General features: G+C 59.9%; 2 protein-coding genes across 3 annotated transcripts; both read left to right on the top strand.

Moving 5' to 3' along the window:
- The first annotated feature begins 208 nt into the window (after positions 1-208).
- On the top strand, positions 209-17046 carry GAL3ST2 (galactose-3-O-sulfotransferase 2). Of its 2 annotated transcripts, XM_036901324.2 has the most exons (4): positions 209-761; positions 12076-12159; positions 13376-13640; positions 14292-17046. In XM_036901324.2, the coding sequence occupies exons 1-4, from the start codon at positions 733-735 to the stop codon at positions 15102-15104; spliced, it is 1191 nt and encodes a 396-aa protein (XP_036757219.2). In that variant the 5' UTR covers positions 209-732; the 3' UTR covers positions 15105-17046. The 2 variants fall into 2 exon arrangements, with proteins under 2 accessions (XP_036757219.2, XP_036757220.2); XM_036901325.2 differs by lacking the exon at positions 209-761 and having other exon boundaries at positions 12090-12159; positions 13357-13640.
- A 3538-nt stretch (positions 17047-20584) lies between these two features.
- On the top strand, positions 20585-24513 carry NEU4 (neuraminidase 4). The gene is made up of 3 exons (XM_036901316.2): positions 20585-21111; positions 21205-21460; positions 22421-24513. Exons 1-3 carry the CDS (start codon positions 20821-20823, stop codon positions 23353-23355), a joined length of 1482 nt encoding a protein of 493 aa, XP_036757211.2. The 5' UTR covers positions 20585-20820; the 3' UTR covers positions 23356-24513.
- The last annotated feature ends 1089 nt before the right edge of the window (positions 24514-25602 follow it).

The following is a 25602-nucleotide window of genomic DNA, read 5'->3' as shown; positions in this document are numbered from 1 at the left end:
CTGTACACATCAGGCCTTATGCTGACCCCTACACAAAGGGCCCTATAAAACCCCAACCCCCAAACCCTTAACGTGCGCCTCCTCCCTGGGGTGGCCCACGCTCCCCTTTCTTGGAGTGTGCACTTTTTGCCCTAGACTTCTTACTGCTTATCCAACTGCGTTTTGTCTCTGCCCTCTTCCAGTGGTATCTGCTTTGTCCCTTTGCTGTTTCATTCTGTTCTCCAGACTTAAGCACAAGCCTTCGCTCTGTCTCTGCTCTACTCCAGTTAAGTAGGGAGGGGATACTGGGAGCTCTGATTTGGGCTTGCAGGTTCTGGTTGCCTGGGTGACCTGGACAGGACTGCAGCTGTACAGTCATGCCCTTCAGCAGCCTTGTGTCTGACCCTGGGCAGGCCCGCTCTGTCGCTGTGTCACAGGATGCAGCAGATCCCCCTCGGCCCCCTTGACTTCGTTTTCACTCTGACTTCTCTGCGTCTCTGAACTCAATTCCTTCCCTGCAGTTGCTCCTGAGCACCAAGCACAAGTCCTCCAGCTTGGGTGAGGGTGGAGGGCGTGGTCTCACACCGGAGCCTGCAGGTGAGCTGCTCTGGGAGTCATGTTAACACTGCACAGAGCCGCACCCAGTCTGGGGCCTGTCTGGGGCTTCGGGCTGGCAGCAGGCTGTGCAGAGCAGTGGGGCTCAAGCCTGGACCGCCGCCTGCCCACTGACTGTCGCCACAGGCTCCAAGCAGCATGCTGCCCACTCTGAGTGGTGCACAGAGGTAAGGTGGGTGCTGGGGCAGCACAGGCACATGGCATGTCCTCAACCCTCAGATATTCTAGACCCTGGTGGGAATCAGTCCTTCTCTGTTTGTCTTGAAAAGGAAATCAGTGGATTTGGGGATATTTCCCACTAATACCTCCCTGAACTCACTCTCCCTGGGCTTCATCTCAGACAGTGAGTGACCCCTCCCTGCCCTTCCTGACCTCCGGGGGACCTGGGGCCCAGGGGCGAGGGGACTGGGATTTGCTGTCTGGGTTTATGGCCTGGGTGGGTGGCTGCTGGGGGCCAGGATCTCCTGGCCTCAGTCCTGCCACCCCCTCTGAGAGGGCATCCCCCATCCCTGTGGATGAGGATGTTAACACCGCACTGTGAGAAGGAGACGTGAAGGCTGGGGGTGCATTCCATTAGCTGGGGGGTCACCCCTGGTTCCTGTTGGCTGCCCTAGCTCCCTGTGCACATGAAGGCGAGGGCCCTGAGGCGAGCCCCAAGGCATGGGAGCACGCTATGGGTGTGTGGTGGCCGTTCTGCCACAGGGCTGGGGCAGCAGCTACCCTGAGCATCCCAGGCTCATGGGTTCAGCTCAAGGCCCTAGAAGGAAGGGGCTCCCCAGGTCACACCAGCCCTAAATGCTGTCTCCCCCCCACAGCTGTAAACAGCACAGTCCATCAGAGCCTCTTGTTTATTTTCCTCAAACTGCAGGAGTTTGGAGGCTCTTCTCGTTTGACCCAAGTGGCCATGGACCTGGGAACAGAGGGACAACCTCAGGCAGTCTCCACAGCCAGGAGCAGCCAGTGGGGAAGCTGCCTGGGGTAGCTGAGACATTCCCTGCCCAGGGCAGGAGGGGGCTCAGTAGGGTCACAGCCTGGGATGGATCAGAGTGCAAACCCTTCAGTGGCCTTAAGGCTCCGGCCACCCTTGACTCAGGGGCACCCCTGCCACACTCCTATTGCTGCGGGGACCCCAGCTACAGCCATGCAGTCATTGACTGTCAGAATGGACATCTACATGTCCTTGTGTCCTGGCTTTGGGCCATGCGCTCAGGGCCTTTAGAAAATTTGAGTTTCTGGTTTGAGGCTCTGCTCTGTTTCTGGAGAGCAGACGTCCTCTGGAGTGCTGAGCCCTGAGCAGTCACTCCCACAGGACACTGTGTGACCTGTGGGGGTCCTGTTCCCAGCTCCAGGCCAGGGGGCCAGCTCTGAGGGTGGGGGTCCAGTGTGCGTGCGGTGCCGGGAAGGGCGGGGACAGGGCCATGGGTGCCTGACAGCAGTCTGCTGGTGCCCAGCTGTGGTGGCCACGTATGGGCTGGTGGGGAATCCTCAGGGCAGGTGTGGAGCCCGTGCTGAGAGCGGCAGCCAGGGCGCTTGCCCCATTGTGCGGTTGGGCGGGGTCACAGAGCTCACTGGAAAAGCCTGCTTGTGCCTGAGTTGTGTCCTGGCACCCAGAGATCTGTCCCTGCATGGACAGCATGCTGGCCTGTCTGTGTGTGTTACCCCAACTGCGAGGTGGACAGGAGTGTGTAGAGCTGCACTGGCTAAGACAGGGAGTCACAGAGTGGCCAGGGTGCTGTGCAGGTCTCCTGGGACTCACGCTCCAGAGGGGTGCATTGTGGGAGCCTATGGCCTGGACTGGGGACAGCGGCCCAGTCACCATGGACCAAGGGCTCTACCAGCTGAAAGATGCACCCTGTAGAGATGCCCAGAGAGGGCCTCCTGCCATCCGTGGGGTCGGCTCAGCCCACACCTTCCAGGGGTGCATCTGGCTGGGCTGGCCGCTTTGCTGAGCCTCAGGGGCCTTCCTGGGCAGGGGCGGGGCAGGAGGCAGACTGCCCAGATTCAGGAGGCAGGGCTTCAAAGACCGTTCATCACTTGCAGATCCAGGGCCAGGCCAGACCTACCTGGGGCGGCTCTCCTTCCAGGAGGGCCATGTTGGAAGTCCTCGAAAGTTGCCTCATACTTGCCCGACGTTATTGGCCGTGGGCATTTGCTGGGAGCAGCCTCCCAGTCCCCCGCCCTGGCCCCAGGAGAGAGTAGGCAGTGACCGCCAGCCCTCCCTGTGTTAGGCCTGGTGGTTGCACACCCCGCAAGGTCAAGGGCAGGGCTGCAGCCCCACCACCTTCACATTGCCCCAGTTGGGGCAGGGCGGGGTGGCCCGCACAGAAGGCTGTTGTCTGCGGAGTCTGGGGAAGAGGTCTGGACACCATCTCTCTGCTGGGGCCCGCTGGGGGCTCTGTCATGGCCCAAGCCTGGGGGCCGCCCTAGGAGCTCAGGGGACCAAGAGATGCCCTCCTTCTCCCTGAGGGGAGCTGAGTCCCACTCTGGCTGCAGAAGTGAACCGCCTCTGCTGGTGGGCAAGGGTGGGGCCTTCCCTGGGTGAGGGGGGAATCGGGAGCTCTGGGGGCTTTCTGTCCTGAGTCAGGGATGCTGGCACCTGTGGGGTCCCCACGGCTGCTGCCCCCATGGCAGACTGTGATCACCTGAGGTCAGTGGCCATGTGCAGAGCCCTTCCCCTGGGAGGGCTGCAGGAGAGGAGGGGCCCACATGGTGGGGGATGAGGAGGAGCTATGCTGGCCAGGATGGGAGAGACTTCCGGCTCTGAGGTTGTGATAAGGGCAGACAACAGAAGGGCTGTGTCCTGGCCAGTGCAGTGGGTGCTGGGTTCTAGGAGCTGATCAGCTAAGCGTGGGGCCTCGCGGTTCAGGCACTGTTGCCCAGGTTGCTGGGCCAGGTCCTTGGGTGTGGCCTCCTTCTCAGGTGGACACGGGCAAGGGCCTGGAGTCATCTGAGAGCCAGGCCATCGGCCAGAAGGGTGTCATCCAGCACCGCACACCACCTGGAAGTGAGTGCACACGTCACTGGGCAGAGGAAGAATTCACAGTCACACTCTTTAAAGTCAGTGCTCTCAGAAAAGGGAGGGAGATTGTCCCTTTTTTCACCAGGCGTAGTGGTGCCTGGGCTGTCCTGGTCCTGTACTAGGAATCTGTGTGACAAACCCCCAAGGCCCAGTGCTGGAAGTGAGACTGTGCTTTTTGTCGGGGTCAGCAGTCCCTCTGCTGTCCTGCCCAGCAAACCCCCCAGTGGCTGCGTCTAGCCAGACAGTCGTGGGGCCCCTGACTCTTGGCTGGGGCACCTTGGGTTCCCCCATGTGGCTTTTCTCTTCTAGTGACACACAGCTTCCTGGGTGGCTGTCTTGGAGCCAGGGGAGCAGAAGCCATTAAGGCCTACCTCAGAAATCTCACATCATCATTTTCTGGCACATTCTATTGGTCAAAGCAAGGCCCTGTCATTTCTAATTCAAGGAGTGGGGAGATGGGAGGGTGGCAGGTGGGGGTGGGTGGGGATGGGCATCTGTGGCACTGGTCATATCCCACAGGCAGGGCCAACCTGGCCTTCTCTTCCTTTTCCAGAAGCGGCCCCCTGGTGGAGGGCAGCTCACTCCCTCCATCTGTTTGGGGTCCAGGCTTTTGTGAGGTGCTCTGTGCGCCAGACTCTCCAGCCTGCGGCTTCCACCCGGCACTGGTGGGGTCTTCAGCTCTGGGGTCTTCAGCCCGACCTAAAAGGCCTCACCCCAACCTGCGGGCACTGGAGGCTGGCCCCTTGCTGCTCGTCCTCAGGTTGCTAGGCTGGGAGTTTGATTTCCTGAGGATGCAGCCTTTCTGGCAAGTTCTGGTCTGTGGGGAGGGAGCCCTGAGTAACTGTTCAGTCTGTCCTCAGCCCCTGCTAATTAAAGGCTCCTGCCACACCCACCCCTCAGCTTGTCCCCAGCCCTGCAGTGCACGTGGGGCTCAGCAAGGACCAAGGTGAGGGGACGTCTACCTGACGACTGGGTCCTACACGGGAGGCCTGGTCAGGACCCTGGATCAGCCGAGGGACAATCTGTTCTGAAAAAGCCACGGTTGGGGCTAGAGGCCCAGAGGACAGGTGGGAGGCTCTGTGATGCTCTGCCATTGTGTGTGTGCCGTAGGACTGCAGGGGCAGGGGACAGGCGCACAGGTGTGGCCTGGGACCTCCAGACCCTTCTGCCTGCAGATTCTAGGGGGTGACTTGTAAACTCCTGAGGTCAGGCTAGGTGTCACTTTCCCAAATTTGGGCTGAAATCGGCTGACCCCTAAATGATGGTCAGATGGGTGGTTCTGCGTCTTCCACGGCCTCAGTGGGAGGCTGTTTGTCCATCTGTAATGAGCCAGTAGACGGAACTGCAGGGGCTTGTGTACGTATAGATCCTGGATATAAAACACCTGTTTCCATAAAACCGTTGTGAGTCTCCCTCATGGTCAACAGGCTTACCAAAACCACAAATTCCCCAGCCTGGAGATGGAATGTCTTCAGACTGTTTATTACCCATAATATTCGATGTTTTATTGGTTCTTACCTGGATGCCCAGCAGTTCTCCCTACATGACTTGGGAATGACCCCACCTGGGGGCCCCGCCCTTCAGCCAGCTACTCACCAGGGCCTGGCCTCCGGGGACTGGGGCCCTGAGGTCTCCCACTGGCCCCTGGAGACTGCGTCAGTACTTTGCTGTGGGGTTTGCTGGTACTCTTTGCTGGGTCCTGCTCCTCTCTGTGCCCTCATGCCAAGTCCTGGCCAAGGGCCACTGGCCACCAGGCCACTGCTGGAGACCGACCCTGCCAGTGTTCCTGGCAGGTGCAGCAGGCTCAGGATGCCAAGCCTGGTGCCCCCAACTACCCCAGAGTTCCAAATGCAAGAAGTGTGTGGCTCTCTGGAATCTATCCAGCCCCCAAAGAGCAGGGAGTGGGGGGCTCCATGGAGACCCTTCTGTTTGAATGGGAAGGTCCTGGGAAGCCCCTTTTAGCTGTAAGTGCTTGGGAGCAATACCACATTATTTATAATTCTCAACTGTAAGTATTTTTTCCACAATTACTGACTTTCAAATAATTTTTGGCAGCTGAACTTTAAAAAATATTTCTTACTGTTTTAAATGGCTTTACTGACATGTAGCCAAACAATTCACCAGTTTAAAGTTGTGTGACCACTGGCCTCTCCATGAAGAATGGACATCTGTGAGCAGCTCCTGTGTAGCACACATGCCACTCAGCAAGGGTCTCCTGGTGCTGTCTTTCTGGCCCAGCACACTGCCCACCTGCAGCCCCGGAAGTGGCTGCTGGCCTTGTATCCCCCCACCTGTCCCTGCTGGCCACCTGGCACCACACAGACACCGCCACACCCACAACCCTACTGACCCTGTGGGCATTTGGACAGGAGGGTCTTTTGGCAAAGGGAGAGCCTCTGAAAATGGGAGATTTCTCTGAAGACTTCATTGTTCTAATTTGCAGCTGCAAAGAACTGAGACAAATTCATGTGTCCTTAAGGCTAAAGGGATTATTGTAAATAGTAAATGTCAGAGCTCACATTTCAGGCAGATGGTTGGCATGTGCCAGAATTTTATGAATCACAGTGTTTGCTGAAGGTTGTTTTATGCAGTGGAACAAAGTGATTCCTGAGCACGATTGTGGGGGGTGAGGCCAGCCTGACCCGGGCTCCCCCAGGCTGACCTCTGACTGCCGGGGGCCCTAACGCTGGCGGCTTCATCGGCACTCAGGCCCACCCTCCCTGGGAGTTCAGTGGAGACAGGTAGACTGTTGCACAGTGACCCCACAAGCCCTAGGCCACAGTGTGGCCTTCTGGAAGTGCACCCTCTGGGGTTTGGGAAGACTTGTCCCTTCTCATTTGGGTACAGGCGACCAGGCCCCCCAGAACCACGTACCGCCAGCTGAGACCCTGCCTTGCAGTCTCCTCTGCCTTTGCTTCCCCCACCTGCTCCTCCTGGTTACGCCTGTTTCTGCATCCCTCCACTGCAGCCATGGCGGCTGGCTAATTCAGGCTGACATGGTGCCCTTTCCCGTCAGGCCCCCCCAGTGTGAGCATGTCTGGTGGGCATCAGACGCTCACGAAGGCTTGCCCCACTTCTGGCTACTGGAGGTCCTGCCGAGGGTCCTTCCGAGGAGGGGCCCCAAGATCTTCCATCCTAAGGACTGGGAGGGGCACTAAGGTGGAATTACTTGTAGAAGGAAGGTGTGGGAAAGCTTATACAATGTCTGTATGACCTGGAAATGTAGATGCAGTTAGAGCTGAAAGAGGTGGAGTGAGGTGGAGAGAGTTTAACTAACACGTGCTAAAGAAATGACTTGACCTGGAGCATTTGGCGTGTGGTGTGGGTGTGGATGCAGCGCCTGAGTGATCAGGGGGCACTACGATTGCGCCGTTCCGTGTCTTCGAGACCCCAGTCCTGTGGCAGAAAGGAGGCAAGAAGTAGTAGGAAGAGGTCCATTTAAGAAGCCGCAGTCCTGAATCGGAGCTGTACACGGTCTGCGTGAGCTCATGAGGGTTCAGCCTTACGTATGTCGTTCCTGTCTCTGTTGACTGAGAAGGCCCAGAAACTGTGACTTTCGGGGCAGTGAGCAGCCCCAGTCCCCATATTATGGTCCCTAAAGACCATTTCCTACCAACAAAACCCAGGGCTTCTTGGATACATGGCTGGTTCCAGGCCCAGGCCAGGAAGCGTACCAGGCGAGCCTGGGGCGTCCATGCAGTCACAGCAGACAGCAGGGCTCCGCCAAGACCAGGGGTCACCAGACTTCTAGAATGAAAGGAGGTGGGCAGTGTGGCAAAGTGACTGGATACAATGTGCATTCAAAAATCAGCATGCTTTTCTGCTCTGGTGAAAAGGACCAAGAAATGGAATGTGGATAAATATTTCATTTACAATGGCAACAAAAACTAGCAAATTGAAATACATGAGAGGAACAGCACCTATGTCATGAAAATGACAAGATCGTGTTTGACAGCTCTGGTGCTGACCGTCTGGTTAAAGAGATAACAGACCCTGGATATGCAGACGGGCACGTCCCATGGTCCACCCCACCACGGTACTACTCCATGGCCTGGTTCTTTCCACTGGTGTGTTCTGCTGGACATGTCTCGGCCCTGTGTTTCTCCTTCCTCTGTTTATTTTCTGGCTGGGCCACAGTGAATGAGTGTGGGCGGGAACAGTGTGGGCTGCTGGCTAACGTGGCTCTGGATTCAGGCCTCTTCCCCACATCCAGGCATGTTGCTTCCCTGTGCCCAGTGGGTAAGAGTGACACGTGGTGACTCCATGGGGTACAGTGTGTGTGCTGGGACACGTGTGGTGAGCTGGGCAAAGGCTCTGTGGGTCCTGACAGGTGCTCTCCATCAGGACACTGCTGACAGTGAAGGACAGCCTTGAGCGTGCCATGCCTGCCACATTGAAATCTTTGGCCTGTGTGCACTTTATTCTGATCAGCGGGGTGAGGTGGAAGCCCAACATAATGCTTTTCCAGAGCTAGCCAGCTGTGGCCCCAAGGTTTGCTGGAAATCCCCCTTTACCCTTGGCCATTGCTGCCCCTCCCCTGGGCTCACTCTGTTCCACACTAACACCAAGCAGCCTTAGAGTGGTTTTCTGCGCCTTCCGTATCTGCCAGAACAGGGGCTCCTCATCCCTTTGGGACTGTATTAAACTTTGAGATTGCCTTATGCAGAAATCTGTTCATCTCCTTTCTCCCAAAGCAGAGGAGTGGGGGCAGCAGTGTGGGGGGGACCTGCTGCTCCTTGCTTTGGGCTTGGGGCCAGAGTGTCTGAAGGTAGCGCAAGAACAGCCGTTTTCCCACCCAGGAATTTGGCCGGTACAGCACCGCATCCACGGGAGGTATTGTGCAGGGGCGGAGTCTGGGCCCCCTGCTGCTCTAGCGTCACCCCTCTGATGGGGACTCCCACCCTTTGCCCTTTGCCCTTTCCTCCCAGGCCGACTTTTCACCAGTGCTTCCCCTTGGTTGGAATCACTACTCCCCCATTTGCTTGTCACACTCCTGAGCACCTCAAGCCAGACATGGAAGCCTCAGTCCAAACACGGAGCTCATCCCTGTGTCCTCTCCAGACGCAAAGCTCTGAGTCAGGTGTGGTGTCCAGCCCCTCATAGCTGTGACCTGACCGCCTGCACTGAGAGGCCATGGGCCCACGTGGTGTCCAGCCCCTCCTCCCCTCCAGCCACTACCATCCACCGCCACCCAAGGCTTGCTTGACACCAGTTGCTCCCCACACTGCAGGAGCCCATGGGCAGGCTGTCCTGCCAGGCACAGCCTGCTGGGGAGATGCAGGCCCCAGAGTTCAGTTCCAGGGGATATGTGGTCCTTCTCTTCCTTCCCCTTCTTCAAACCCAGGAGTCTGAAACACCCCTTCAGACCTCAGGTCTTGCCCAGGAGAGGCCTCAGCTCCATCATATAAGTGGATAGCAGTGTTCTGGGGTGCTTTGAAACTCAAAATCAGCCAGGGAGGTAGAGTCTCGAAGCCTTGCTAGATGTGTCTGAGGACAGGCGATGAACACCTGCCAGTCCCGGAGGCGGGGGCCAGGCTGGGCAGCTCCTCTCAGGGTCACGTCTCTAGTGCTCGGAACCCAAGGCCATGTCGTTTCTGGCGGAGAGGTCATGCAGGGCACATGGGCACCTCCTTTCCCCAAGAAGTTGGGGTGTAGGACTAATCTGGTTAACCCACTACACCATCAGTGTCACTCAGCTGGGTGGTCGGGTCCCATGCAGGAGGTTGGGGTGATGGGAGCAGGACAGCCCAAAGGAGGCTGAGGCCCCCCATGGAGGTTCTGGAACATTTTGGCTCAGGCTGTCCAGGCAGAAGAAAAGACCCCTGCCCCCTACCACCTGACCCTGTCTGCAAGAGGGCAAGGCACCTGTGCCATGCATCAGGGGGGTACTGTCCCCTGCTGAGGAGGTATGGGTGGTTCTGGGCCAAGGAGCCACACAGAAGACCTGCCTGCTGGAAAATCAGCCAAAAATACCTCAGTGCAAATAGGTACTCTTAGTGCACAGGGGTTGAAATCACTAATGAGGCAGAAAAATAATGGGGGTTTATCAGTCAATGCTAGGAAAATAAAAGCTAGGACCATGGAGGCTCTGAAGGTGGTGGTTTTTCCAGTGCTCTGCTGTGCACCCCCAGGTGGCCAGGCCAGGGTTGCTCAGTGGTTCTGTGTTCTGGGCCATCGAGTTTGTGGGTTCTGTAAGTGGAACCCAGCACCGGTGAAGTGCCTGCCGTCTTTGTGTCAGGACTGAACAGAGGACTGACATCTGGGTAGTTCTGGGCTTCAGGGAGCCCCTCACTATTGGCCCAGCCACCTGGGTCCTGGGCCACTAGCCAGGCTGTGAAAGAGGTGGCCTCTTGTATTATGTTCAGATACGTGCCGGCCTCCATAAGTGAGCCCAGCTGGGGCCCAAGATCTGCATAAATATAGCTGAGGTGAGCACCCACCACCTTCTCCCTGTCCCCCCACTGCAGGGGCTATAAGCTCAGCATAAAGCTTTCCCAGCGCCCCTTTGCAGCTGGGTTTTGGCCAACAAGGTTAGGGGCTTCCAGCAGGCTTTTGGCTGCTTATCAAGGTGGGCCCTGTCCCTCCTCCCTTCTCTCTGATCTCAGTGTTGTGATATGTGGAGCTTGGCAGCCATCTTGTGACTATGAGGACACACCTGGGGAGGAAGAGAGGATGTAAACATCCTAACATGATGGAGCTGAGTCGCCAGAAGCAGTGGCCTCCCTTCTCCAGACGTCTAGAATGAGGAAAATCCACCACTAGATTTTCTGATTGGTTTCTGACTTCTGAGACCGAGGGGCTAAGTGAAAGGATATTTTAATGCTGCTGCATATATGTGTGTCCCAGCCCTGGCAACTCCCTGAGCACCAGACTCCTTTTCCAGACACTGCCTGGTATCTCCACCAGGGCGTCACAGACATTTCACACTCAACAGATTTGATCTCCCCATCTTCCAGACCTGTCCCTGCCCCATGGCTTCCCCTTCCTCCATCTCAGGCCATCTCAAACAAGGGTGTCTGCACTTGGGGGAGGGAATGTGTTCCTGGTTCATCATTCATTCACTCAGCAAATGAGAGGCTGAACATTCGCACATGCCGGATGCCCCTCCGGGAGCAGGAATGCTTACCGCTCGCTAGTTCGCAGCACAGACACTGTGCCTGTGACCCTCAGGTGATGACCACTGAAGGGAAACTGCTCAGGACAGGACAGCACTCCTGCAGGGAGGCGGGGAGGCCCCTGGGGAAGGTGGGGGTCGAGCAGAGACCGGAGCTGTGTGGATGACTGTGAAGAGGGTACCATGCTGAAGCCTGGGTGACTGCAAAGTCCCAGAGGCCTTTGAGGACCAGGGAGGAGAGGTGGGCTGGAGAGGGAGGCGGGAGGGTCAAGGATGGGCGTGGAGAGTACTGGAAGGACCTGCACTTTTCCTGGGGTGACACACTCAATGAGGGTTTCAGTAGAGGAGCTTTTTCAGTTAGGGGGGAGGGCTGGAGCACGCTGCTGGACTATCTAATAAAGGGTAGTGTGTGCTGCAAAGGGAGATTGGCAGGGTACCCAGGACTAACAGCTGCCAGGAGCCCAGGGAGAAGTGAGTGGGCCTGGTTCAACACAGGGCACTTTGAGGGACCCCCATGGCCAGAGTAGCTAGAGGAACTGCTGTCCACCATGGGGGAGGGACAGTGGGCTTGGGTGGCAGATTAGCTGTGTTCTGGACCTGGTGACTGCAATGCCTTTTGATGCCCCAGTGACCCAGGTACCCCTTTGGTGAGCCCAGGCTGGGGATATAAATATGGGGTGCCCTGCACGTGTATGGTGAGCCCAGACTGCTGGAGCCTCCTCTCCCCCTCCCAGGACCCCCCAGCCTTTTGGTCAAGGTGGACTTTGGGGTGGGGAGGGGCAAGGAGGCCTCTCATGCTGGCCCATTTTGTCACCCACTGCCTGCCATGGAGCACTGCCCAGATGTGAGCACCTCCGCCATGGAGGGAGGGGTAAAGGGGGCACCACAGCTCCTTCGTCCAGGGGATGGCAGGACCCAGGGCTCCCTGCCCAACCCCTGGGGCAGGCCTCGTCACAGCTCTGTTTCTTCTGTGATCTGGCTAGTGTCTCCTTGGGCACCCCAGCCCAGCGACCTCGGCCTGCATCCCCCCTGCTTAGCAACTGGCCCCTAGGCAGGCCCTCCAAGGGTCTCGTCCTGTGGTACCCCTCCCCTGACTTACCCCAGGGGGTCCTGCTCTGGGGCAGGGTCCCCTGACCCACTTGTCAGGAACATCCTGCCTCAGCTTCTCCTGGCTTCTGAGCAGTGAGGGTGGGGCAGGGGCCGGGTAAGGGTGGGGTCTGGTCTCTTCTCCCTTGCCCCAGGATGCCCACGGTGGTTCTCACAGGTCTTCAATACAAGCTGTTACAGGGACCCTGGGGGTGGGGCACGGACAGGGCCTATGGGGGCTGAAGGCTGCTGCCATCCACAGGTGCTTCCAGGTCCTCCTCCTCCTCCTGGTCCTGACTGTGTTCCTGCTGGCAGGCTTCCTGCGCACGGACATTGGGCTGCTCACGTGAGTCCTGCGTTGGGTACCCTGCAGTCTGGGAACTACTGCCCCTCCCAGAGCAGCACCTGGGACCCCAGCTTGCCCACCGCAGGGTGTCACCAAACACTGGCCAATGACCGTGGCAGGTCGTGCCTCTCTGCTGGCCTCAGTCTTCCTTCTGTAAGAGGAGGGGTGGGCCCTTCCTTGTGGGGGGCCCATTAGCCTCTTGAGGCCCTCCTGGTGTCTCCCCCTCACCCCTGGGGACTGGGCCTTGGCTGCCATATCTTGGGCAGATCTGCCATGTGCAGAGGAGCCCAGGTGCTGGGAGGCAGAGCTGGTACCTGGTGGTTCTGGGAGGTCAGGACCTTCCTGCTGATGATTTGTCCTGATGCAGCCCAGTGTCCACACGGAAGGCCGCCCAGGCCCAGGGCTTCAGCCTGCTGCTGGGAGGGTGTTGTGGCCCCAGGCCACCTTCTCTTGCCTCCCCAACCTGGTTGGGTCTCCTTGGGAGATGGGGAGGGCCAAAGCTGTTGGGTCTCTTTGCCAGCACCCCCACTGTCCCCAGGGCCGGCACAGGCCTTTGGGCCCTGTCCCCCAGCATTCCAGGTCCTTCTCACTGGCCTTGCTTCGGGGCCTGTGATGGGACAGGGAGGTGCCTACTGTTCCAAACAGCGTCCACAGCTGCGTAGGCACCGGCAGGGCGTTGTGGGGTGAGCGCTGCATCTGCTGGCCCTGCAGCGAGGTGCGCTGGTTCCAGCGTGAAGGGCCAGCTAAGAAATGCCAGGCCTGGCCCTGGTCATGGGGCCAGAGCCATGCCAGGTGCCCTGGGAGCACACGGGAGGTTGGGGAGCTGAGGGGGTACCAGGGCTGGGGGGCCCACCTGTGGTATGTCGGGAACAGATGGTGTAGCCACTTAGGGCATAATTGTGTCTATGCCAATGGGTCCTTTGGAGCCGTAGGGTTGGGGGAGCACAGTGGCAGGCTGGGGTTGGGGCACAGATTGGGGGTCACCAGTGTGGAGATTGTGGGTTGGGGGATCTTGCTGATGGGAGATGGCTTGGGGGTCTCCAGGTAGGTGGCATTGGTTTGGGGTTTGCTGAGTCAGGAGTCATGCAGTTAGGGGGTTCCTGGGTTGGGGGTCCTGGGGTTGGGGGAGCAGGTGAGTGTTGCTGGCGGGGCCTCTCTGGCAGGGCTCTGGCAGCCTGGGCCCCCGCTGCCTTACAGCCCTGTGCTCTCCTCCCAGCCCGCCCGGGGACCGGGCGGAGGGGCCGCCTGTCACCAACATCATGTTCCTCAAGACTCACAAGACCGCCAGCAGCACGGTGCTGAATGTCCTCTTCCGCTTTGCCGAGGCGCACAACCTGTCTGTGGCACTGCCCGCAGGCGCCCGCTTCCACCTGGGCTACCCCTGGCTCTTCATGGCACGCTACGTGGAGGGCGCTGGGCCAGATGGTGGGCAGAGGCGCTTCAACATCATGTGCAATCACCTGAGGTTTAACCTGCCCGAGGTGAGGTGCAGCTGCATAGGGCATTGGGGGCGGGGGAGCTCTGCCCCCAGCCCGGGCTGCCCTCTGTGGCTCTGAGGTGTGACCGCGGCAAGGGCGCGCACTAGCCTCCGGAGAGACTAGGGCTCCAGGCCGGGCAGCTGTGGGGGGCTGGTGGAGGCCTGTGCAGACCCTGCTGCTCCCCCCACTGGCTGCCTGGCACCTGCAACTGCTCTGCACATCAGACCCCGACCCTCACGCCCGCCGCTCTCTCCCTCCTCCTCCCTGACCGCCTCTTGGCTCTCAGGCCTGCCTGGCTCTTCCCACCCCAGGATGTCCCCTTGGGCACGGATGCTCTGCACAGCTGGGTCACCCAGGTCCCAGCTCAGAGGTCACCTGCTCCCCCCAGGCTTCCCTGACCGAGTGCCAGGAGAGGGAAGGTTTGGGGAGGGCATGTGATTCAGGTGTTTTAGGGTCATCCTGAACCCTCGTGCAGAAGAGCGGGTACAGGAGCAAGGTGGCCTGGACAGATGCAGGGAGATGGGTGAGAGAGGTGAGGGGATGCAGAACAGGGGGCAGGGGGCAGTTGCCTGGGGACAGGGTGGCGTAAGAGGCCAGGTGCTTCCTGGGCTCCGGGAGGAGAGTCAGCCGCCCATCCGTTCTGTCTCCCTGCAGGTGCAGAAGGTCATGCACAATGACACGTTCTACTTCTCCATCCTCAGAAACCCCATCTCCCAGCTGGAGTCCTCCTTCACCTATTACCGAGCCGTGGTGCCCGCCTTCAAGGCCGCACCCAACCTGGATGCCTTCCTGGCCTCCCCGGACACCTACTACAACCGCAGCGCGGGCCTGAGCAATGCCTATGCCAGGAACAGCATGTGGTTCGACCTGGGCTTTGACAGCGATGCACTGCTTGCCAATGGCTATGTGCGCGCATGCCTGGCCGCTGTGCAGCAGCGTTTCCAGCTGGTGCTCATTGCCGAGCACTTGGACGAGTCCCTGGTGCTGCTGCGACACCTGCTGCGCTGGCAGCTGGACGATGTGGTGGCCTTCCGGCTTAATGTGCGCAGCCAGCGCAGTGTGGCCAGCCTGTCACGCGAGAGCCAGGAGCGCGCCAAGCACTGGTGTGCGCTGGACTGGCGCCTCTACCAGCACTTCAACCACACCTTCTGGGCCCGTGTGCACACTGAGCTGGGCCTGCAGCGGCTGCGCTCAGAGGTGGCACAGCTGCAGGCGCGGCGGCGTGAGCTCAAGGCCCTGTGTCTGCAGGACGGTGTGCCCAAGAACCAGTCACAGATCACCGACCCACAGCTGCGCCCCTTCCAGTCGGGCGAGGCTGACATCCTGGGCTACAACCTCAGGGAGGGCCTGGACAACCACACACGGCATGTGTGCCAGAGGATGGTCATGCCCGAGCTCCAGTACATGGCCCACCTGTACACCCAGCAGTTCCCGGAGAAGCCCCCCAAGAACATCCCCTTCCTGTAGATATAGTGGGCCAGTGCCCGGGAGAGGGTTCCCGGTGGAAGCTGGCACCTCTCGCTGCCTCAGACTCAGAGTGGCCCTTCTGGCTTACCCGGGAGACCTGAGCCCTGCCAGCCCACTGATCCTCAGGGCGGAGTCGCCTATGAAGAGAGCTGCATTGTGATCCACCCTCTTGGAGGCAGCCTTTTGGGTGAGGGCTGCAAATCTAGGACCAAAAGGCACACATGGTCTCAGGATGTGAACATGTTCATCAAATGGAAAAGTCTTACGAGGTGGGAAAGCGAGTGATTTTTAATTACATGTCAGCACACTGCCCATCAGAACACCTGTCCAGGGAACCCAGAGGGCTGTGGATCCCTGAAGGTGCTCAGAGCAGCTCCCCGGAGTTTGCTGGCCACGGGGGCATGGCGCTGGCCACAGACAGGGATTGGAAGACAGGCCTGTAGAGCAGGGACGAGGGAGTGAGGGTTTGGAACGTGCAGTCTCCCATCTTTGGCTGTATGAGGCTTATTTCCAACTGAAGAACAGTTTCAGATTGAGATATGTTAAAATTGCCAACGAGACAAATATTTCAGCTGGAGCACAAGTTGTGGTTCAGTGCCATGCCTCCTGATGGCAGAGCCCCCCCGATACCCAGTGGAGGAAACGTCTGTTTCCTCGGTTCCATCTGCACGCCTGGTTGCCTTGGAGACCATGGTGGATGCAGTTGCAGTGTGGCTTCTGGACATCTCTCTTTGTTCTTGGCAGGGCGGGGGCTGAGGACCCTCTTCCTGCAGATGTGATTTCTGGCTGCTGGGGGTGCCTGTGTCCTGTGCCCTGAGAAATGCAGGCTGCCCGGAGTCAGGAAACAGAGCTGCTCTCACTTGCTCAGCCTCGGGGCCCAGCCTGGGCTCTGTGCCTGGCACTGGCAGGTCCTCTTCCTTCCATGTCAGCCCTGGAGATCCAGTAGCTGGGCCTGGGCACCCACTGAGGGTGCCCCTGAATTTAGGCATGTCTGTACTTTCAGAAAAAAGAGGAGACCCCCCCAAACAAGCAGAATAGGCAGAAGCTGCTTTGGACACTGTTTAGTGGAGGGAACCTTAAGAGGGAATTTTTAATGAGATGAGAGGAGGTATTGTGGAGAATCTGAGAATAAAAGAATATTGGGAAATTGAAAAATGACTTCCAAAAGCTGACCAGGGACAGTGAAGAGGAAGACACTGCGAGGGGTCAGAGTCAGCTGGGAGCCCATCCAGAGGGTCACCCATCCCCAACCCTGGGAAATGCAGGGGGATAATCTGAGGGGGTGTGGGGAAGTCAGACCCGGGAGGAGCCACAGGGCAGGTGATGAGACCACAGCCAGACAAGGAGAAGGTTGCCCCAAGGTGGGCGGCAGGCAGGCTCCTTCAAGGAGCTAAGGAACAGGACCCACACCTCACGAGCCTGGGCCAGTGAGGGAGCCCAGGGTGAGAGGGGAGAGTCGGGCCGTGGCCCAGCACCGGGTGAGGCCGGAGGACGCGGGCCCTTCCCCAGCTATGCAGCAACAGCTTGGCGGGAATGCAGACCGGGCTGTCTCTGTGGAGGTCGGTCGGGGCATTTGTTTCAACGTCAAGTGCATGCAGTCTGGAACAGAGCGCGCCGGAAACAAGCTGTCCAGGAGCCCATCCAAAATGGAGTGTGGAGCTGGCGCCCTGGCAGCCGGGAAGGCCGGAGCTCAGGTCTGCCGGAACGTCTTCAGGGAGCAGCAGATCGTGCCTTTGTGGGCTGTGGGTCAGGGCTGGCGAGCAGCTGCAGGTGACCAGGGCGGGGTGTGCTGGTCCCAGCCAGCAGGTACCCTTAGCAGTGCGGGAAGCCCAGGAGGCAGTCCTTCTGATTTTTCAAGAGAAGCTGGAAATACAGGTTTTTATGTCAAATCTCCATGTTTTTAAAAAGGGGGCATCTAACTAAAACATAAAAAATCCTAAACAGACAGAACAAGGCCTATGTATGAGTCACCTCCCTCCGTGTCCTCCGGGTCACCCTATTAGACAGTCAAAGTCCTTGGGGGCTTCACACAGGTGATGCAGGGCTTGAGGCACTATTTCCCTGGGTCTGGGTGATCAGCGGGTGGCCTGTCAGATGGCAGTAGGCATGGACCTGGGGCGAAGGGGACGGGAGGTGGACCCTCCCTGACCTGCCTTGGATGGGGCCCCTGAGGGCAGGAGACCATGCCAGGAGGTTTCCTGGAAGTCACAGAAGTGGGCAGCAGGGATGTGTCTCCCCTTGGCCCCTTTCACTGACAGCACTGGGATGCTGTGGCCTCCCCTGAGACCCTGGCCTGGGGAGTGGTCAAGTGGACAGTGGTGCCTCGGAGAGAGCAGGAAGGAACAGGACCTGGGGGTGAGTGGGAAGACTGGCAGTAGCCCTGGGAGTTGGCTGGTGCTGGGGAGGGGGTGAGATGCTGGCTCACCAGGTCGGAGCTGGGGTCCCAAGCACGGACACAGGGCTGGAGCCCAGTTAGGGCTAAAGGGGCCAGGGTCCGAGCGAGGGGCAACTAGGTACCCAGGCTGTGGTGTGAAGAGTCAGGGAGTGGAGGGGCCGAGTGCCCACTTGGGTTCTCATGGGTGTCTGGAGGCTGGGCACAGCAGAGCCTTGTTGAAGGGTGACCCCTCAGTCCTGAACACCCAGGGCGGAGCCAGCCCACTGAACAGGGGCCCTGTGTGTCCTGATGTTGCCTTCCCCGGCAGCCCGCCTGTACCCCCTGCTCGCTGTGTGGCACTGCACGCTGGCAGGAGGGCTTTGATGCAACCCTGGGAGGTGGCCAGCTCCCGGCTCACCCACACAGTGGACCCTTGTCTCTTCTCATTGGTTTGGAGAGACGGCACTCCTGCAGCCACCCCACAGCCAGCTCTGTGCCCTGACTGCTGTGTATGGTGAGTCCCTGCCCTGCTCATCTGTGCCCCGGCCCTTGGGGGCCAGGACCCTGTGTCCTCCCTCTCCTCTTTGGGCTAAGGGTGATTGGCATGTGGACCGAGGGTCCTCCATGCAGGGGTTTCACATGGACCCCCCATTTGGACAGTTTCCTGGCCAGCATGGCAGGTATGAAGCTGAAGGGCCCCCAGGGTAGATCTAGATGGTATAATGCAGACTGGGTGTTGGGGCTTGAAGCAGGAGGCCCTGCCCAACCCGAAAGATCAAAAGATCAGAAGGGCCCATCGGCGACACTCCACCAGGCGGAAGTTGGTGAAATTGAGCCCTTGCTCCAGACAGGACACAGGACACAGGCTTGCCTGGAGACCCAGCCTGAGGTGACAGTGCCAGGACAGCCCCTCTGTCCAACTTGTGCACAAAGTCTTTGCTCTTCACACCTGTGCATTTAAGTGCCCTGTGGCAGGCTGAGGACAGGTCCAGAGGACCTGTGCTGGCCTGCAGGGTGTGGGTGGTGGCCTGGGCTGGCCTAAGCGCTCCAGGGCAGAGCTCAGATAGACAGGACAGTGTCGGCACTTCTGGGGCATGACCTGCTGGGGCAGAATGACCCCTAACAATTTGCCAGAGGCCAGTGCCAGGGGACCAGGTTCTCTTGGAGGCCCATCTCCTCCCCAGCCTAAGTTTCCTCTTCTGTGATGTGATACCCATGAGGAGTGTAGCTGCTGGGAGTGTAGCTGGGATGACTATCCTGGTCAAGCCAAGCTCCGGAACCTACTGAACTGGCCAAGGTGGGTGGGCCTGATGCCTGGGAGGCTAGCTCCTCCTTGTAGATTGCGGGGCCTCCCTGGGATTTTGGGGGTCTACAGAAACTGGGGGCTGGCCTGGGCAAGGATGCTCCAAGAGCCTGGCAGCCCTGTCCTACTCTGGGCAGTGAGCAGATTGACCAGCTAGTCTCTGGAGCCTCCATGTCTTCTGTTCTGTCCCCAGGCAGGGAGTGGGGGTGGGGCGGGGTTGTGTGGGCCTGGGCCCCATGCTTCTGTTGAGACCAGCTCCCAGTAGTCTCAGGCCCAGCGGAGTGTGCCAAGTGGAGAGAATGTCCCCCTTGTGACATTCTGCCTGGGGGTTCATGTGGCACTCACCCCTGCTTCCTGCTTGGGCACAATTGCCCTTTGGATGCAGGTGGGAGTGGGGGCCCAGGGACTTCCTGGGCATGGGGCTGCTCTCCAGTCCCAGAGGCAGCAGTGAGTGGACAGGCCTGGGGTTGAACAGCAGGTCTGCTGATGTCAGTGGGCAGCGGGGCCGGCCATGTGCTACCCAAGAAAGCCTTTTAGGAGCAAGTAGCCCTGGGCAGAGGTGGACCGAGGCAGAGGGCCCCATGATCAGCAAGCATGCCCTCCTGTGCATGGAGCGAGGCCGCTCTCATTCAGGCTTGTGTGCTCATTCCCGTGCCCTGATCTCTATCCCCACCGCCTCCTGGATGGGCACTGGTGTTGCTGTGGGCAAGTGGGCTCGCTCCCACCTTCCCCTCCCTGCCCCCTCAGTGCTGAGGTCTAGGTCCCGCTTGCCTAGCCGCAAGGCACTGTCTGCAGTCACCCCTGCACTGGGTGGACCATACTCCATACTCCTGCAGCTCATAGAAACAGGCCCCCTGGCAGAGCCCAGGGCTGCTCTAAATGCACCCCCACCTGAAGGAAGCCCTGCCCTTGTGAGCCTCCATTTCTGGGAAGGGCACTGCCCCAGGCCACGCTCTGTCACCCTTGAAAGAGCCCTGGCCTAAGTCCAAGGGAGTTGGGCTGTGAGGGGCATGGGGCTGGGGCAGAGGCAGGTGGGCATGGGCTGTGGGGGATGAGGCCAGGCAGGCACGAGGAGGGAGGGGCCCACTTTATCCTGCTGCATCATGGAGTGCTCTCTGCCTCCAGGGCCCCCTGGGGGCTGCTTCCTCCTTCCCACCCCACCCCTCTTACACTCCAGGAAGTACCCCCGGCCCCACCCCACCCTCCCCAGCCCAGCTAATCCCTGGGTGCCCACGGGTTTCGGGGGCCCACCTGGGGAGGACCAGACTCAGAGGGGCTCACCTTTGTCCAGTCTCTGCTTTCTGGGTTCAAAACTCTGACCCCAGTACTCAGCCTAGAGCCAGGCTGGCCCCTTCTCCTGGGGTTCCTTTCTGCTGGGAGGCGGGGTGGACACCTCTCCAGCCTCCTTGGGATCCGTCTCTGTTCTTCTGGCCTGCACTGCTCCAGCCCTCTCAAGGCCCATGTGGGAGCCATTTGGGGCACGCTGTGGTGGGGTGGCTCTTCTGAGCCTTGCTCAGAAGCCTGTGGGGCAGCGTGGTGGGTGCTCCGCCCCCACAGATGTCCAACTGCGGCCTCGAGTTCAGGCCCCTTCTCTGCAGGAGACCCACTGGGGCCTCCATCTCTTCTGGCTGCTCTCTGAATCCCCTGACCCTTGTGACCCCCCTTCGTCCAAGAAGCCTCATGTCTGTGTATGTGGAATGTGAACGTGTCTGTTTGTGCACCTCCCATCTTCCTGGCTGTGTGTGTGTGTCTGTATGGATGTCTGTGTAAGCACCTGCATTTGGTGGTTAAGTCTCTGTGCCTTTTTATGCGTCTAATGTGTCTGCCTCTGGGTTTGCCTGGCTGCTGTGGTTGTAACGCCCGTATTTGTGGACACCGAACCCCTTTGTCCAAACTTGTGGGCCCTAATTGTCCACTTGGCCAGCCTCCTGCTGGGCAGGTGTCCCAGGCACGTGGGTGGGGAAGGTCGGGGGCTCTGGTCAGGTTCCCCTGCTTCCATAACCTCCTCTCCGTGGGCTACGCGGGGAGGAGGAAGGGCCATGAGAAACGGACGTGGAGCCTGGGACTCCGTGGTCTCGGAGGTGGGCACAGGGAGGCGTAGCCCGCTGACCCTGCCCGCGCCCCCAGGCATGGAGGCTCCGCGCGTCCCCGGGCGCACCGTGCTCTTCCAGCGCGAGAGGAGCGGCTTGACCTACCGCGTGCCCGCGCTGCTGCCGGTGCCGCCCGCGCCCATCCTGCTGGCCTTCGCGGAGCAGCGGCTCAGCCCCGACGACGCGCACGCCCACCGCTTGGTGCAGAGGACCGGCACGCTGGCTGGGGGCTCCGTGCGGGTGAGCGGCCCGCGCCCCGCGGCCGGGAGGTGGGGCGGGCCCGCTCGCGCGGTAAACTGAGGCCGCCGGCCCTCCCTGCCTCCCTCCCGGCAGTGGGGAGCCGCGCGCGTGCTGGGCACAGCCGCTTTGGAGGAGCACCGGTCCATGAACCCCTGCCCCGTGCACGACGCGCGCACGGCCACCGTCTTCCTCTTCTTCATCGCTGTGCGCGGCCGCACGCCGGAGGCCGCCCAGATCGCCGCTGGCAGGAACGCCGCACGCCTCTGCTGCGTGACCAGCCGCGACGCGGGGCGCAGCTGGGGCGCCGCGCGGGACCTCACGGAGGAAGCGGTGGGCAGCGCCGAGCAGGGTAGGCAGGCTGGGAGGGATGCGCGACGCGGATCGGTCTGCCGGGGGCGGGGCGGAGGCGCTCGGCGGAGGAGGCTTGCACGGTGAGGTCGGGGCCCGCCTGGGAGGGGTCCGCGAGGAGGAAGAGCCTGCACTGGGGGGTTCCGCACGGGGTGGGAGAGGGGACCCGCTCGTGCGAGGAGTCCGCAGGGCGCAGGGGCCCGCGCAGTGGTGGGGATCAGCTCTGGGGCGGGGTCCGCCCCGCGGGGGGCACCCAGCGGCAGGTCCCCCGTCGTCCCAGTCTAAGGGCCGCCACTGCTGTTCCGGGCGCCCCCGCCTCTTTCATCTCCCTGAGCTTGTCTCTGAGCCTGATCCACCTCGGCCCGACCCCCGGGGCCTCCTCACCAACTTTACTACTTTCTCCTCTTTCTCACCCTCCGGGGCAGGGTGGCGGCGGGGGTCAGCCTGAGGAGCCGGAGGGGCAGGCAGCCTGACCCGAAAGCTTCACTGCACTCCTGACCACTGCCTAGGGCGCCCCGAAACTGGCATGTGGACTCTGACCCCAGGGGCCACCAGTCCCAGAGATTCCCCCCACTCCCTGCTCCGCTCTGGTAGGTGCGAGCTAAACTGAGGGACATGGCAGGCTCTGAAACCTGCTGGGACACACATCTGATCCAAGGAGCCGTCTGGTGGTGTGGACCTCACACCGCGGGGCTGGGGCCCAGCCTAGGAGGGGCCTCTCAGACCCTGAGCTGAAGGTCTGGGCAGCGTTCACAGCGGCCACCTGCTCACACACTGAGCACCTGGTCAAGCGCCTGCCCTGGCTCCTCGCTACCGCTAATGGTGGAGAGGCTTGTCCAGTACAGGGTGGCCGGAGGCATGGAGGGTAGGGGGATGGTCTGAGGGTGGCTTCCTCAAGAGTGCCGCCCAGTCCCCAGGATGTTTCCTTTCCCAGGGTGACTGGCATCCCTCTTCTCTGCAGACTGGGCTACATTCGCTGTTGGCCCAGGCCACGGTGTCCAGCTGCGCTCGGGCCGCCTGCTGGTACCGGCTTACACCTACCGTGTGGACCGGCGAGAGTGCTTTGGCAAGATCTGCAGGACCAGCCCCCATGCTTTTGCCTTCTACAGCGATGACCACGGCCACACCTGGCACCGAGGACAGCTTGTACCCAACCTGCGCTCAGGCGAGTGCCAGCTGGCTGTGGTGGACAGTGGACAGGCTGGCAGCGTCCTCTACTGCAATGCCCGGAGCCCTCTGGGCAGCCGTGTGCAGGCGCTCAGCGAGGATGAGGGCACGTCCTTCCTGCCTGGGGAGCTTGTGCCCTCCCTGGCTGAGACTGCCAGGGGCTGCCAGGGCAGCATCTTGGGCTTCCTGGCCCCACCCTCCAGCAAGCTGAGAGATAAGGGATGGTCTGTGGGTGCCAGGAACACCCCCCACACTCGACGCCTCTGTCCTGGGGTCCAGAAAGCCCCAGAGGAAGGCTCTGGAGATGCCCGAGGGGGCGGTGGGCCTGGTGCGATGGAGGGATGTGGGGACGGTGGGAACAGGCTTGTTGGGCCCCCTCCTGCCTTCCCACAGAGCCCCACATGGTTGCTGTATTCCCACCCATCTGGGCGTAGGGTTAGGCTCCACATGGGCATCTACTTGAGCAGGTCCCCCCTGGACCCACATAGCTGGACAGAGCCCTGGGTGATCTACCAGGGCCCCAGTGGCTACTCTGACCTGGCGTCCATCGGGCCCACCTCCAAGGGGGGCCTGACCTTCGCCTGTCTTTTTGAGAGCGGGGCCAGGGTCTCCTACGAGGAGGTCAGCTTCTGCATGTTCTCTCTGCGCGAGGTCCTGGAGAATGTGCCGGCAGGTCCCCTGCTGCCCAGCCATGTGGGCAAACCTGTGGAGCGCTGCCTGCCCTCCTGATGGGCTCTCCTGCTAGGTCTGATGCCCGGGTGCCGGGGAGAAGGGGAGGAGCTCTGAGTGTCAGGATGCTCCACGGAGCTCTGGCTTCGAGAGGCGGCTTTGCTCCTTGGCTTCTCCAAGAATTGTCCTTGTGAAGGAGCTGCTGAGTCGTACCGAGTTCAGTTTTAGAATGTTCGAACCACCAGGCTGGCCTTTAATGAGGGTCGTGCAGCCAAAGTCAGAGGAGGTGGTTCTCTGAGCCCCATGGGTGTACGGCTGACCTGGGCTTTCTTGAGGGTCGCGGGCGGGGTGCTGGACCCTCAGATCAGCACACTGTGCGTCATGGGCTGGTGAGTTTTTCTCCTAAACCTTGCTCTGCTGTATACTTTCTGGCTTATGAACGAGAAATAAAAGGGTTGTGTGTTTGTGGCCAGGGCCGTTTCTCAGTTCTTTCCTCCTCAAAGCCATGGGGAGGGCACCCAGTGCTCTCACTCAGTTTTGTGACCTCCTCTGGCCACCCAGTCACACTGCAGAGCCTGCTCCGCTTAGCTGAACTCCCCAGTGCCTGGGGGCCATCAGAGGTGGGGCAGGTTGAGGATATACAGGTGATCTTTGTGGTGGCCCTAAACCTGTCCAGGATCTGCAGACCGGCTGCCCTGCAGGCGGGGCAGAGCCAGATACACAGAGTAGGGAACCTACCAGGACCAGCCCCCTGCACCCTCCCTGAAACACCTTTTTATTCCTCCTTTTTAAAGTCTTCACTTCTGCTTACAAAGTATGTTCAGTATAGAAAACTTGGGAAATGTAGGAAACTATTAAGAAAATAAAAACGACCCTGCACAGAGCCTTTCCTCACAACTACGATTATCCTACGATTATCTAGGGAGCCTCTGGACCTCTAGACTCTACTTCCATCGCTCTAGGGACCTCATTTAAGTGGGGTCATACAGTGTCATTTGTAACCAGACTATGCACTGTTACATCATGTCCTCATCCCCAGCACGTGTCAGAATGTCCTTCCTTTTCTCAGGCTGAATAATATTCCAACGTGTGGCTGGGCCACACTGTTTATCCAACCATACGTCCATGGACTCTTGGGTTGCTTCCACCTTTTGGCTGTTGTGAAGAGTGCTGCTGTGAGCATTGATAAGCAACTTTAAAAAATAAATAAATTTTTATTCTCAGGCTGAATAATATCCCATGTGATAATTTACTTTTGTAATTCAGATTGAGACAAAAACAACCCTGGATTCATGATGGTTGGTGGCCTGGTGGTACACCTGTGCCCAAGGCAGGGGTGCCTGGCTGGTGGCCCCCACACAGCCCCTGTCATGAGGGCCAGGCCATGGGGCTGGTTCCACTTTGTCCAAAAACCAACATTAGCTGCATCTCAGGATGCTGAAGCTCAGCGAGGGCCTGGGGATGGGAGGGTCCAAGCACCTGTGGAGGCTGAGATGTGAGTCTGTGCCCACCAGGCAGCCCCTGCCATCTGGGCCAGGCCATGGTGGGAGTGGCCACCCTAGGGCAGATGTGAAGCTGTGAGTCCATGTGCCTGGACACTTTTTCCTGCCCCAAGGGTCTCGGTAGCTGAGTACCTCGTGACATTCAGATGAGGGGAGCCATGCATCCTTCCACTTGAGTGGTTCTTGGGGTACCCCTGATATGTGGTGGGCCCATGACATCCCATACCCCAGGAGTCAAGGGCTGTGGGGATCCCCCACAAATTAGCCCAGGAGCCACAGAACCAGACTCCCACAGGTAGGCAGGGCAGCCTGACCAGGGTCAGAGGGTACAGGACCCCGCAGGAGGGGTGTGGTTGAGCAGCAGTCAAGGGAGTCCACACCATGCTGGCTACACCCCACATCCTGAAGTCTCCAGAAACTAAGGCCTCATCCAGATGCAAAGCGGGACCCCTCCACACCAGACCACCAACCCACTGGGGCCAAGCCCCAGGAGCAGGCCTCCAGCCCCACCTTCATGGCCCTGAGGGTAGGCTATCTCTGAGAGGGTGGGTTCCTTTCTCCTGCTGGAAGACCTGTCCAGGGTCCCCATGTGGTCCTCCAGGGCCCTGATCTTGGATTTCTGGGTGGGGTTCAGACTCCATCCCTCCTGTCCTCAGGACCTTGGGTTCCTAAGCTGAGGTGTCCAGCCCTCACCTCCAGCCCTGCAGACCAGAAGAGGGTGAGCAACAGGTGGTGGGATGGTGTCCCTCTGGGCAGAGGGGCTGCAAGCATGGGGCTCTTTGGGGACAGGACCTGGAGCCTGGGG

This window comes from Manis pentadactyla, chromosome 6 (genome assembly GCF_030020395.1).
Source record: "Manis pentadactyla isolate mManPen7 chromosome 6, mManPen7.hap1, whole genome shotgun sequence".
Lineage (NCBI taxonomy): Eukaryota > Metazoa > Chordata > Mammalia > Pholidota > Manidae > Manis > Manis pentadactyla.
This window is presented reverse-complemented; position numbering and strand designations above follow the sequence as displayed.